The sequence below is a fragment of the Colletotrichum phormii genome, assembly GCF_030913505.1.
Source record: "Colletotrichum phormii strain CBS 102054 chromosome Unknown BDP81scaffold_16, whole genome shotgun sequence".
NCBI lineage: Eukaryota > Fungi > Ascomycota > Sordariomycetes > Glomerellales > Glomerellaceae > Colletotrichum > Colletotrichum phormii.
This window is the reverse complement of record NW_026851458.1, coordinates 879,506-891,659: the sequence shown is the minus strand read 5'-3', so window position 1 is coordinate 891,659 and position 12,154 is coordinate 879,506. Positions and strand designations below refer to the sequence as shown.

The 12,154-nt window shown below is 54.6% G+C and overlaps 3 protein-coding genes across 3 annotated transcripts; all 3 read right to left on the bottom strand.

The window, feature by feature from the left end:
- Positions 1–368: 368 nt before the first annotated feature.
- Positions 369–2,046, bottom strand: BDP81DRAFT_396767 (flavin monooxygenase-like protein; the record flags this gene model as incomplete). Its single annotated transcript, XM_060588233.1, has 3 exons — positions 369–1,207; positions 1,272–1,946; positions 2,007–2,046. The coding sequence occupies 3 exons, from the start codon at positions 2,044–2,046 to the stop codon at positions 369–371; spliced, it is 1,554 nt and encodes a 517-aa protein (XP_060442670.1).
- A 556-nt stretch (positions 2,047–2,602) lies between these two features.
- Positions 2,603–3,956, bottom strand: BDP81DRAFT_433627 (uncharacterized protein). The gene is made up of 2 exons (XM_060590878.1): positions 3,668–3,956; positions 2,603–3,595 (listed from the first exon to the last, which is right to left on the bottom strand). Exons 1-2 carry the CDS (start codon positions 3,850–3,852, stop codon positions 2,713–2,715), a joined length of 1,068 nt encoding a protein of 355 aa, XP_060442669.1. The 5' UTR covers positions 3,853–3,956; the 3' UTR covers positions 2,603–2,712.
- Positions 3,957–7,034: 3,078 nt separating this feature from the next.
- On the bottom strand, positions 7,035–9,103 carry BDP81DRAFT_65173 (multicopper oxidase). The gene is made up of 3 exons (XM_060596106.1): positions 8,770–9,103; positions 8,230–8,713; positions 7,035–8,172 (listed from the first exon to the last, which is right to left on the bottom strand). The coding sequence occupies exons 1-3, from the start codon at positions 9,005–9,007 to the stop codon at positions 7,107–7,109; spliced, it is 1,788 nt and encodes a 595-aa protein (XP_060442668.1). The 5' UTR covers positions 9,008–9,103; the 3' UTR covers positions 7,035–7,106.
- Positions 9,104–12,154: the final 3,051 nt, after the last annotated feature.

The following is a 12,154-nucleotide window of genomic DNA, read 5'->3' as shown; positions in this document are numbered from 1 at the left end:
AATAGCATTGATCTTTAAGAGCATGGAATTCTCGCTGAAAGTCTTCATGCCGATGATGCCGAGGTGCTGGCGAAAGACTCCAGAAGCAGATCGATTGCCCTGACAGGAATCTGAACCACTGAAGAGATGTACGTCTTGTGCTTTCGATTTATCAATTCATATTGAAACGACCTATGGTATAACTAGCTGAAAGATGTATCCATGATGACGATCGATGCAAGAAAATGGACAGAAATGTGGGAATCTATTACTGGCTGCGCTCGAGGGGCCGGACTGCCAGCACTCCGGAATTCAACCAGAGAGTAATTCCTGGTGATAGTGGGCATTAAATGTCTTAAACAGGCAATGGAACTAGAACTGAGAACGCCTCAAAGAAACGACTTCTCTCCTTCGCTTAATTGACTCGCGTCCACATCAGTCCTGAGCAGGGTTTCCTCGGCCAACACAGGTGTGCTTCCTTCACCAAACAACCTCCACTGCGCGGGGGCCGGGATGCCAAAGTACACAGCCGAAAGAATGCTCCAAGCCCGCAACGGCTTCCCGCTGGTGAAGATCCGTCCAAACAGCTTCCCGAATGTTGGCGCCGCCCCCAGCGGTGCCAGCAGACCGTCCATATACTTGACAAACTCGACATTTAAGGCGTGCCTATCCGAGTCGATCATGTGCTTCTTCCGCCAACCCCTCAACGTGCGGATCTCCCGCATCATCTCCTCCTCACCAGGTAACTTCACGCTTCCCTTGATGACGGCAGCAATGTATCGGGCCTGCGCCTCGGAGACTGGCGTCACGGGTCCGGCTTGCTCGGTCTGACCCATGACGTACAGGTCTTTCCAGGTTGGGGATACGATGGACTTGTACAAGTCCACATGCGGGGCTGGCGCCTCCTTGCTGGCCAGCGCGCCTGAAGGAAGGTATGGCTGGTCGACGATGTGGTATCCGGTAGCGAGGATTACGACGTCGGCGCCAAGGGCATCACCATCCTCAAGGATGACGCCGGTCTCGGTAAAGGAAGCGATCACGGTCCGGCGAAGGGAGAATATGCCGGTCTGTAGCTTCTCGACGAAGTCGCTTCGCAAGGTGGCGTTCTGTGCCATGAGGCCGTGGTCTGGCTGAAGCTCGGGCGGCATCTTGCCTTGGGCATGGTTGAGTATCTTCTCAAAGAGCCACTCCTGGACGCTGGCAGGAAGCCATATCTGGCTGCTGCGGCCTGTGAGATTGAGTCAGCAGAGTATCCCATCAATCGTTTAAGATATGGAAAGAGTAGGACGTACTGTCCCACGCCTCTGTCGGTTTCCCCAAAACGAATCGAGGCAGGATCCAAGCGCCTCGACGGTTGACGATCGTAAGCTCTTTTGCCAGCGGGCCAACTTCACACGCCACGTCGATAGCCGAAGACCCAAGACCGACAAGAACGACCCTCTTGCCCTCATAGGCGCTCGGCTTGCGATAGGAACGACTGTGTAGCACTTCACCCTTGAAAACCTCTCTTCCCTTGTACTCAGGGATGAAGGGCTTGCTGATAATGCCGGTACCGCAAATAAGAGCATCGAAGGCCAACACTTCCTCCCTGTGGCCATCCTCTGCGCTTCTCCTACGGACCCTCACCTCCCAGCCTCCCTCCTTGCGAGGCGCGCATCCTACAACCGTCGTCTCGTAGCAGATGTGCTTCTCGAGTGCAAAGTGCGCTGCGTACTCGTTCAAGTACCGCAGATGGAGCTTGTGAGAGTAGTAGATTGGATACCGCGCCGGATCAATCGGGAAATCACTGTAGCCCGTGGTCAATCGGCAGGAGTTGAGCATGACGCCGGGGTACATGCCGGAGCTCGTCTCGGCAGTCGGATCTGGGTTGTAGAGCCAGAGCCCGCCGAGCGCGGGCGCGCGCTCGAAGCACTGCACTTCCAGGCCCGCTGCGAGGCATTCTTTGATGGCGACGAGACCGCTAGGCCCTGGATGGCGTTAGTGTCTTTATCTTGTGTATGAGGGGACTGCTTTGGAGTGCCTCTTACCTGCACCGATGACGGCGACGCGCTTGCTTTGCGATTCCATCTTGGGGGTAATTCGGCACGAGCACGAGGATCGTCGAAGAAGCAACGCGGATCGCGATGAGGACTGTGAATGCCTAGGGCAACGGTTCTATCCAATTTATCTGCTTTCGCGTTCAAAGGAGGAACCTTTGCTGGCATCCTCCCCTGATTGCACTGCTCCTTTGTATCCTCGTTAAGTGCTCACGGGCGTCAAGCTAGCGTATCCCATCCCTGTCTGTGTAAGCGCAATGAATGGTGCCTTCCAGCCCCAGAATGGTGGTCAGCAATATGATTGAGGATTCAGGATTGCCAGCAGAGCATTAGTGGAGAGAGATAATCTGGTGATGGGCTGTCAAACCAATCTCTTGGGTCAGCAATTGCATGCGAGTCGACTTTCACTTCCGCAATTGACTTGCAGCCACCACCCCCATCATCCTAGATCAGCCCACGTCGGCAGAATGCAAAAGACCCTCGGATTATACTCAAATCCCAGACCATATAAGACTGGCATTCTTACAAAGTTCAACATGGTGTCAAAGCGTCGATTAATATGTACAAAAATGGAGGATTTTACATGACGGGCGAAGACGCCGCTTTCAACGTCGTTCACATCTATGAGTCTATCACAGTCACTGCAGCTGCAGCATCTATTCTATATCGTTCGGTAAAGACAGTGTTTCCTCCTCCCTTACTGACCAGCCAGGAACCCGTTGATGTTGGCAGTGATATCAACCAACGGCCATTCGGTTCGGTTGCCAGCCAGCGATCCCGCGACCTTGGCGTCACCAAAGTACTCCGTCACCGAGTAGACGCTGCCGCCAATCTGCACAGTCGTCACCGTCGAGCCCCCATCAGCCAGGTACGCGTTGGGTACGGTACCAATGACAGCGGCAGACTTCCACTTGGCATCAGCCGAGTGCAGGACCACCGTTCCCTTTTCATTGTCAGAGACGAGGATGACAGTGCCGTTGTATCGGGAGGGGATCGAAACACCGTCAAGTGCCGCGCCGATGGTATCCGCCGAAGTCAGGGGCACCCGGACCGGCTTCGAGGCCGTGGCATTGGCGGTGTCGAACCGGTAGAGCTGGCCATCCGAGCTGTCGGCAACGAGGAGCGCCTTTCCGTCGGGGGAGGAGACGAGTCCGGAGAGGCCGTGGATGGAGTGGTTGGCGGGTGTCTTGAGGTACCACGGAACGGCCTTGGAGCCGTCGGGGCTGACGCGAATGATGCTGCTTGGGAACGTGCCGATGGCATACGTGGTGCCGTCGGGGCCGTGAGCCGTGTCCTGGAAGCCGCCGTACACGCCGCCGGTGACCTCGGTCAGGTTGCGCTGCCACAGGACCTGTTTCTTGGTGAGGTCGTACTTGACGAGGATGTTGTCGCCCATGATGTTCTGGCCACCAGTATCGAAGGCGGATCCGGCATCAATGATGATGGAGAGGCGGTCGAGGGGATCGACGCGAACGCCGCTTGAGTGCAGCTCGGGGTTGAAGCTCAAGCCTGGGATCTCGATGGTCTGGATCTCGGACGTGGTAGGGTTCCAGGAAATGACGCTGGCGTTGTAGAGGACGCTATCAGGGTTTAGCTTCTTGCACTTTTCTGTCGTTTTCAAGGTATCTCAGTATGATTATGGGGAATCTTACCTGAAGTAGGCCACACAGCGCTTAGTGTCGAAGTCTGCATTCTCGGGATACAGCTGGAACGAGTTGACGGTTTGATTCCCGGTCACCTGGGCGCAGGCCGTGGTAGCATTGTGATACTTAGTCAGGCAAGCTTGGATGGCTGGCAAGGCCAGCAAAGGTAGAACGAGGGTGAGAAGTCCGGACATGGTAATGAAAGTGTAGTAGTATTGTCAACGAAAGTCAGTTGTTGGTGATGGTATCTAGAGCTCTTCCCGTCTAACCCGGGACATCATGAAGCTTATATGTTTACGTCTTTGGTCTACCAACCTACCCATTCACGACTTATAAATGCAGAGGCTTTTACGGATACAAAAATCGGCAGCACGTCAGCGCATGTCAACTCATTTCTCGCGATGCTACGGCTGGGACCGAGAGGGCCCCGCATCCATGGGTATGCCCCGGCACGGCAGTGTGAGTTGACTCGTGCGCGCGCGCGGTCCGAATGGAGACGACTGCTGCGTAGAATGGTTTTCCAGCCCTACGGATCCAAAGAGCATCCGGCGGGAGCTACTTCGTGTTAAGCTCTTCATCACCCCAGTGCCTAGCAATCCATCTCTACAGATTCAACGCAGATCTCGCACTACGCTACTACGTGATATGTCAAGTTCCCTGCCAGCCTTTAGATTAGTCCTGATGTAGGATTCCCCAAGGCCATACATAGAGTCTCGAAGCATTGGAGCGAATTTGTTTACAGATCATAGCGACGATCATAGCTACAAGCAACAGCCCCCGCCCCCGGGCAGCCTGGCTTGGAATATTCTCTCATGCTTCTTCTCTGCAGAACATTAAGGCTTGCACCGAGTCCTTGCTAGTCCCTTTGGGATAAAACATCCAGTGATCTTGGCGGCCCACAATGAGTAGGTAACAGTTAGTCAACGCAGAAGGGGGGAACAGCACCCTTCTTGGGTGTCTTTTGGTTGGTTTCAAAGATGGCGAAGCAAGCTTGGATGATTTGATCTGTGCCCAATATCATGTTCCATGGTACTGCATCACCTTCGGAAAAATTATTGTCGATGCCTATGGCTGTGCAACCCGTGTTGGCTTTCAAGTAGGAATTGCAAACGGGGGCTCCGATCAAGAACTACGGAAACCTGTTCCCGAGGACTGCGGAGAGCGCGTTGCGTGCTGGGCAAGGAAGCGTGCGCCCGCGTAATCGTGCTCCCAATACGACACCTCTTTTACGTCAAGGAAACTTCTAAGGAAGCTATTACGTTAATCGACAGGCGTTGGACATATCTTTCTCCGAAGTAAACGCCTGCCCAGTAACCCGGGAACCCGGCAAGAATGGCCCCGCTTTCGGTCTGTTGATCCGGCTCGCGGATCCACCCATACCGGGCAGCAGTTCGGTAGTCGGGGGCCTGCCGGGACGGAAGGCAGTAGTCTGCAATCTGCACACTGCCTTGTTCAGCTTGATACGAAATTGGACGGAAGTCCGTCACATCTACCACGTCATCATCGCATTGTCAAACGAGCTTCCGAGGGGAACAAAGAGGTGCCTATTGTTAAGTAACCACCGAGTACCCGATCTAGCGTGGTTCAGCGGCTCTGTCACATTGACAAACAAAGACTGCCACTTGGAATTGTCGAGCAGTCGACATGGCAACATCGATTCTCCACGAGGCCGCGAAACAAGCCTTATCTAATGGACGACTACTACATCTCCAGACTAGATAGCCGAACGGCCTCATCAACGATAGACCACCGCCATTCTCCGACCTCAAACCCGTGCCGCTCTGCCGAGATCACCCCAGTAGCAGACACTTACAAGCATCGTTCAAATATCACATGACACCGCGTCTTAGAAACAACACCACATGGAGCTAAGGTGAAAGCCCGTCGCCAAAGTAAACACGACTTCGTAAGAAAGCAAGACTGCTTACGGTCGCTCCAGCGCCAAGGGGCGGAGGCCAACTCCTGGACCAGTGAGAGAGACAGACGCCGGCTCTGTACCAAACGCCTCTGAGGCTCTGACTCTCAAATACGAACGCCAACAAACGGCTCTGCGCCAATAGGCGCTGCCGTTTTATCCCCGACGCCATCACACAAAAGACGTTGCCCCCTCCTCATCCCCTGAGTGTGCATGCATCGGATCTGGAGGCGCATTGTGTCTCTTGCGCCAGAAGAAGAGTAATATGCGATACGAAGCACGCAAATCCAAGCCAAGCCAAGCAGAGGCTGTGCAGTCTGCATAGCATCTCATGCACCTCTATCTCACAGAACTCAACCTGTCACTCGTCCATCATGACTGTCTAAGTCTAAGACAGCCACCCCCACACTTTCTTTTCTCTCCCGTTCACCCCTGGTCTCTCGTTCGCACGGCGATGTCTCTTATCAGCCCAGAAGCCCCGCAAAGAGCGCCGCCACAACCGCCAAGTTCCACCCAGCGAACCATCATCACCTGAAGAAGGAAGTTGGACAGAAGAGTCCGTCAGAAGCACCCCTAACCTCAAAAGCCTTCGCTGCTTTCCTTTACGCCAATTTCGAGCCAACATCTGAACGAGAGACATGTCAGATCCGCTAAGCGTAAAGCCGAGACATGCTAATGTCCTTGGACACGGCACGCCGGGCTCATCACCGGGCGAAGAATAGGAGATCCGAGCAGCAAGAGGAAGAAGCGGCAAGGAGGCGAAATCGTGTTTTTGCGTGTAATGAGTGAGATTGGCACTCCTCAAAGGCGCATTGCATACACACTGCATAGAATGTGCATTAACGCACGTACGACTTAGAGCACTCCCCTAACGCGCTGATCGACCAACAACTGCTGTGCGACGAGGCGTGCCGTGTAAGCCTTGTTCGCCCCTCGCTTTACCTTATTCAAGCGCTCGGAAGGGCGGCATGTTCTTGTGATAGGGGAATGGCTTAGAGGAAAACTGCTGCGGTGACACTGCATCATGCCGAGCAGGACAAAAACAAACGGTGAAGCAGAAAACTGTATGTAAATGGCGCCGCAGTATATTAACTGTGACTTGGACCAAGACATGAGCTCATGATGCTGTGATTGCCTTCGTGGAGTTTTGTCGAGAAAACTGAGGTTTAGAAACAGGGGTGGGTAAGTACTGATGCGCAGCAGACACACTGCGCAGCGCTATGTAGGCAGGCGTCTGTGTTCGTCAATAGTAAGGCAATTAGTTATGTTGCAGAAAGGTGGTGTGAATGTTCATTATCGATTCAATGATTACTGCATCTGTGGTGAATATATGACAGTCCGGAAGGATAAGAGATTTTGTCCAAAAATGCCCCGCGCAAGAAAAGAGTAGCAAAACAAGCCGTCCATACAATTCAAATGCCATCCCGCGCCATGAACCCCTCTTCTAGATTTCCCATTACACCCTTAATCGACCCCCCAGGGAATTCGTTTTGTGGTATACTATTGTGAGACAGACTTTTATGACCATGTCCTTTAGTTGTAGTCGACGTACTCCTGCGGTGTGACGGGCCAGGCATCGATACCGTCCTGAATGATGACGGACATGCCGCCCATCATGTGGTTCTGGATGTGGCAGTGAAGCAACCAAGGGCCCGGGTTGTCGACGAGGTACCGCACGGCCATCCACGTAGGCTGGCTGATGGCGTTGGGCGTCGCGAAGGCATCCCTGCGAGGGGGGTCGACCAAGTTCCAGAGACTACCGTTGGCGGCGACGGCCTCCTCGATGGTGTTCCAGGTGAAGTTACCGGTGCCGGAGCCGAGGAGGAACATCTTGTTGCCGTGCTTGTGGATGGGGTGAGGAGGCTGGGGCGGGGCCGTCGCCTGAAAGACCATGTCGACCCAGGTGCCGTTCTTGGTGGAGACGACGGTGGGGTCGTTCTCGGCGGCGAGGACGCCGAAGAGGACGGGAGAGTCGTTCTCGTAGTCTGCGGGAAGGAGGAAGTTGTCGTTCAGAGCCCAGAAGTAGGAGCCGCCCTCGCTGCGCATCTCGAACTTGTGAAGGACGCTAGCGGTCTGGGAAATGGCGATGGGAGGGAAGGGCTTGGCGAGAGCCTGGCGGAAGACACGAACATCCTTGGAGGTCGGCTTGCCGTTGTCGGCGACCCAGGGAGTAGAGGCGACGATGGTGGGCTCGGGCTGGCCCTTCTCACGCCACTGGAGGAGAGCGGTACCACTAAGCATCTGGGTGGCGATGACGGAGGCAGCGCGGATGGTGAAGTCACCCTGCTGCTTGTACTTGACGAGGACGGAGTAGCGGTCGCCGTTGGCGACGGGGATAGCCTCAACTTCCTGGGGAGTGACATAGGCACCGTCCATGGCGTAAACCCACATAGAGTGGTTGTCGATGGAGAACATGGCGGTGTGGAGGCCGTAGGCACCAACGAGGTCAAAGGCAACCCACTTCTCAGTGTCACAGTTGCTCTTCTCAACCTTGAAAGTCTCGAGGCCACCATCGCTAGGCTGGCAGCCATCGAAGACGCCGGCAGGAACCTTGCTGAGATCACCTTGGCCACGGGCAATGACAGCAGCGGGGATGCATCTAGGTAGTGTTAGCGAGACTCATGCTTGTGGAAGGCCGCGCGAGGATGTGACATACGCCTTGTCAGTCATGCGGGCACCAGCAACGTTGGCCAGGACGTCCTTGCGCTCTTGTGTCAAAAGGGCATCAATCTGCTCGGGGGTACGGCAGATGACGCTACCCTTGCCGTTGAACAGGAAGGAGTCGTAGCAGGAGAACTGGATGTCGGCGGCCTTGGAGAGGTCGTGAACTTCCTCAGAGATCATGTGGCGGTGGTCAGCGAGCAGAAGAGGAACGACCTTCTTCTCGGCCTGCTCCATAGCGTGAATAGCGGCGCCGTCAGAGGAGATCTGGCTGAAGGGCTTCTGGTGGGAGGCGGCGGGGAGGATGGTGATGGCTCCGTAGAGACCATCCTCGATGAGTCCCTCGTAGTGGGCGTGGTACCAGTAGGCACCATACTGAGTGGCCTTCCACTTGTACTCGAAGCTCTTGCCGGGTTGGATGGGCTTCTGGGTGAGGCCGGGAACACCATCGGACCAGGGGGTGTTCAACTGCTCAATACCTACTGGAGTGTTAGTCACCAGTCGAACGTTTGATCAAGATTGTGTCGAAGCTTACCGTGGTAGTGAACGGTTGTGGCGTAGGGCAGGTTGTTGTTGACCTTGATGGTAACATCATCTCCCTCGGTGATCTCAATCCTCGGTCCAGTGAACTGGTTGTTCACCAGAATCATCTTCCTCTCGAATCCATCGGGCGAGGCAGTCTCCCAGGTGAGATCCAAAGTGAAGCTCTTCGCATCGGCGATGGCTCCCAGCGCCAATGCCAGGGTAGGAAGAATGTAGCGTAAAACCGACATGGTGGGCAGCTGTAAGGACTAAAGAAATTTGAACAAGTGAATGGATAGGATCTAAGGTTGAGATCCAGAAGGATAGTGAGCTGGTGTCCTTTCAAAAAAGATTCGCTTGAACAGGCGGAGGGACGATCATGATATATACGGAAGAGATACGGGGAGGCACTCGCTCTCTCCATGTCTAGTCCGCCGCCGGGAGCACAAGCCAAGGGTGATCTGCCGTCTGCCGTGGCGTGGTCCTCTACACTGGGGTGTGAGGTATCCGAAGGAGGTCGATGTCCAAGGTGGAGGACAAGCAGCAGCAGCAGCAGCAGCAGCATGTGCATTGTGCAGTATGTGTGTGTGTGTGTGTGTGCAATGCAGCAGCAGTATCAGTCAGAACGCCAGCCGTTCCTCGCTCGCAGATCCGGCTTCTAATCTCATGGCTCACAGACCAGACCTCAGACCCAATCAAGCCGAGTCATTTGTCGTTCTAGTCGCGGGAGGTGCGTAGCCCGGGTCAAAGCCATGAACATCCATCTACAATCTTAGCCACGTTGTAATCCATCGTCGCCATCATGATGCAGCGCGGGTTGGTTCTAGTCGCTCCTGTCTTTGCTCCCACAATCTCTTTGACTTCCTGGGCAAAGCTAACGGTGTACTGTACTCATCTGGCCGAAGGGTCCGTGGTCTCTTTGCCTGCGCGCCGCGCGACGAGCTAGACCTTGAGAGTGGAGGAACGGCGAGGATCAAGCGGCTGAAGTGGATGATGTCAGCATATCAAGAATAACAAAAGATGGATGGAAAAAGCAACAACAGAAGTAAAAGCAGAAACTATTAGACGGGGGGCGCGGGAGAAAGAGGCACTGGGCTCTGCGAGAACCCAGCATAACGGCATCCCGGCCGTCGATCTTCTCGATAAGCTGCCCCCGTATTGGTTTCTGGGTTGCCATAACGTCCCGCGGAACTCGAAAGCGTACCGCGTAACAAAGACGAACGGAAAGGGACCAGATGCCAAGCAGGGGGGTATGAACTTCTCCCCGTTCCCCGAGGCCTGCCGGCGTGAGAAAGGTCCCATTCTTCCACTGTGAATCTGTTGGTTTGGGTGGGTAGACTTTCGAGGTTGGCGCAACGCCAATGCAGCCAGTCCGGCCGCCATGCCGGTTGCAATTTCAGATCCTCCCCCCGGAGACTGCAATGGTCAGACAAGTGGCTTGAACTGGCTAGCTGTCGTTGAAATTGACCGGGCGCGCGGACCGTCTTAGTTCCTCTCCAACGAGGAAAGGCTGGCAGCACATCTCAGGCACGGTCGACGCCTTTGCCCATCAAAATAGTTCATGCCGAGAGAAGCTCAATGCGCCACACCATAACGCTCCTCCTGAACCTCAGGAACACCCGAATTTCTCTCAGGCTCACCTCCAGCCCTTTCCCCAACGTCCATGCACAATGCACAACTCTGGCATCGGTGTTCCGCCTTCTCTATTTACGGCTACCCGTTTGATGGGGGAGGGGAGGGGGGCAAACCTTGGAATCACTCCATTGCTTCCAATCTGGCGTAGCTAGGCTCTCAGAGTGCTACCAAATCCCGCTTCTCTGTCGCTGCTTGCCATTGATTCAGCCAGAGGACGCCAGAGGGCTATCCGCAGCCATAAGATGACTCGCCGGATAATCACCGTAAGTCAGGCTCACACACTTAGTGCTGTACAAATGAAGCAGGGGTTCTGAACCGTTAGTAGGGCGCGGGGTTGTGGCGAGCTTGAGAAGAAGAAGCGTTCATAGATGCGCCTCTGTGTCACCAGAAACACACCACACATAGTCACACCTTCAAGTCAAGACATCCAAGTCTTGACTGCAGGCGTTCTAGTTGCCACAAATTTATTTATTTTTTGATTTTGCTTCGTGGTTGTATTAGGCATGGCCTGATGTTTCAACAGCCAGGAAACATCCGCAGGCTTCTCCAGATTGCCGGGAACCTGGACCTGGACCGGGGACCACCTGGGCGGGCGAACGCGTCGCCACGTGCCCAGACCTTTCCGAAGCAGCTTGCACAGCTTCTCTCGTTTTTCGCCGTTGCAGTGGAGGAGATGCATGGCATGAAAGGACAATGCTGTGCCTTTCCACCGCGCAGAGAGTGTATGCGGCCGCCTTGAGGGAAACTCCGGACGACCTGATCACGGCCTGCCCCCTCTTGTCGGATATGTCCTCTTCGGCGAGGCACATGAACCTGGTAACACCGACAGGGTGGCTCGTTAAGACCACCAACCAAGGTTCATCCGAATGGAACAACGATATCACTCTCTCAGATGACGCGTTCTCTACGCCGTTGGAAAATGACTACAGATGACTGGATCCCTAACATCTTCCTATTGCAGCATGCAAGAGACTTCTGCCATGCTCACTGTAGGTTGGCCATGAATGTTGACTTCATCCTGATATTGCACCCGGACGGTGTATCAGTAGACCGAAGACCTTTCTCCTCATATCGCAAGAGCCCATTTCCAGGGTCCACGTCGGACGTCAAGCTTGACAGGACCACGAAGCCGGCCGCTGAGTTCGGCCTGCGGACAGTAACTCTTCCCCATCTTGTGGGTCTGCCGAGCAGAGATCCGTGTCCTGGATTGTGTCCTGGTTCGGACGATGGCCCTCCTAGAATGGCTCCAGGTCGTTCAGCTACACCATTTTGAGGAAGAGGCTGACAACTGCTTTTAGCATCGAAACAAGCCAAGAGAGGCGGCTTCTATTTGTTTCCCTGATCAGCTATCAGCCGTAAAAACACACAGATCTATACCAAATTGCGGGATGTGGCGGGCAAAGCCATGCTGCTTCTATTTGAGTTCTCTGGGTCTGGGGCAAGGCTGGAATTCTATCTCCAGAAAGACCTTCTATCATTATCTCGCAGAGCATGCGAAACAGACCTTTGGCGGCCAAACTCCCACGGGATGAGCTCTTGTGCACCAGGTCTAGATCGATCGAGAACGTCGGGGGTCGATGTCGTCGGCTCTCAGGGCGGCAACCGTGCGTACTGGAGAGGGCGAGAACCTCGAAAAGAAGAGTCTCCTGCCAGGGTCTTCTTACTCTCTACTTGGTGATGCTTTCGATGACGGACCTCTCATTCTTGTCATTGATCCGGTATGTCTGGGGAGTCTCTTAGAATGTCGGTCAAGCCAAGTCAAC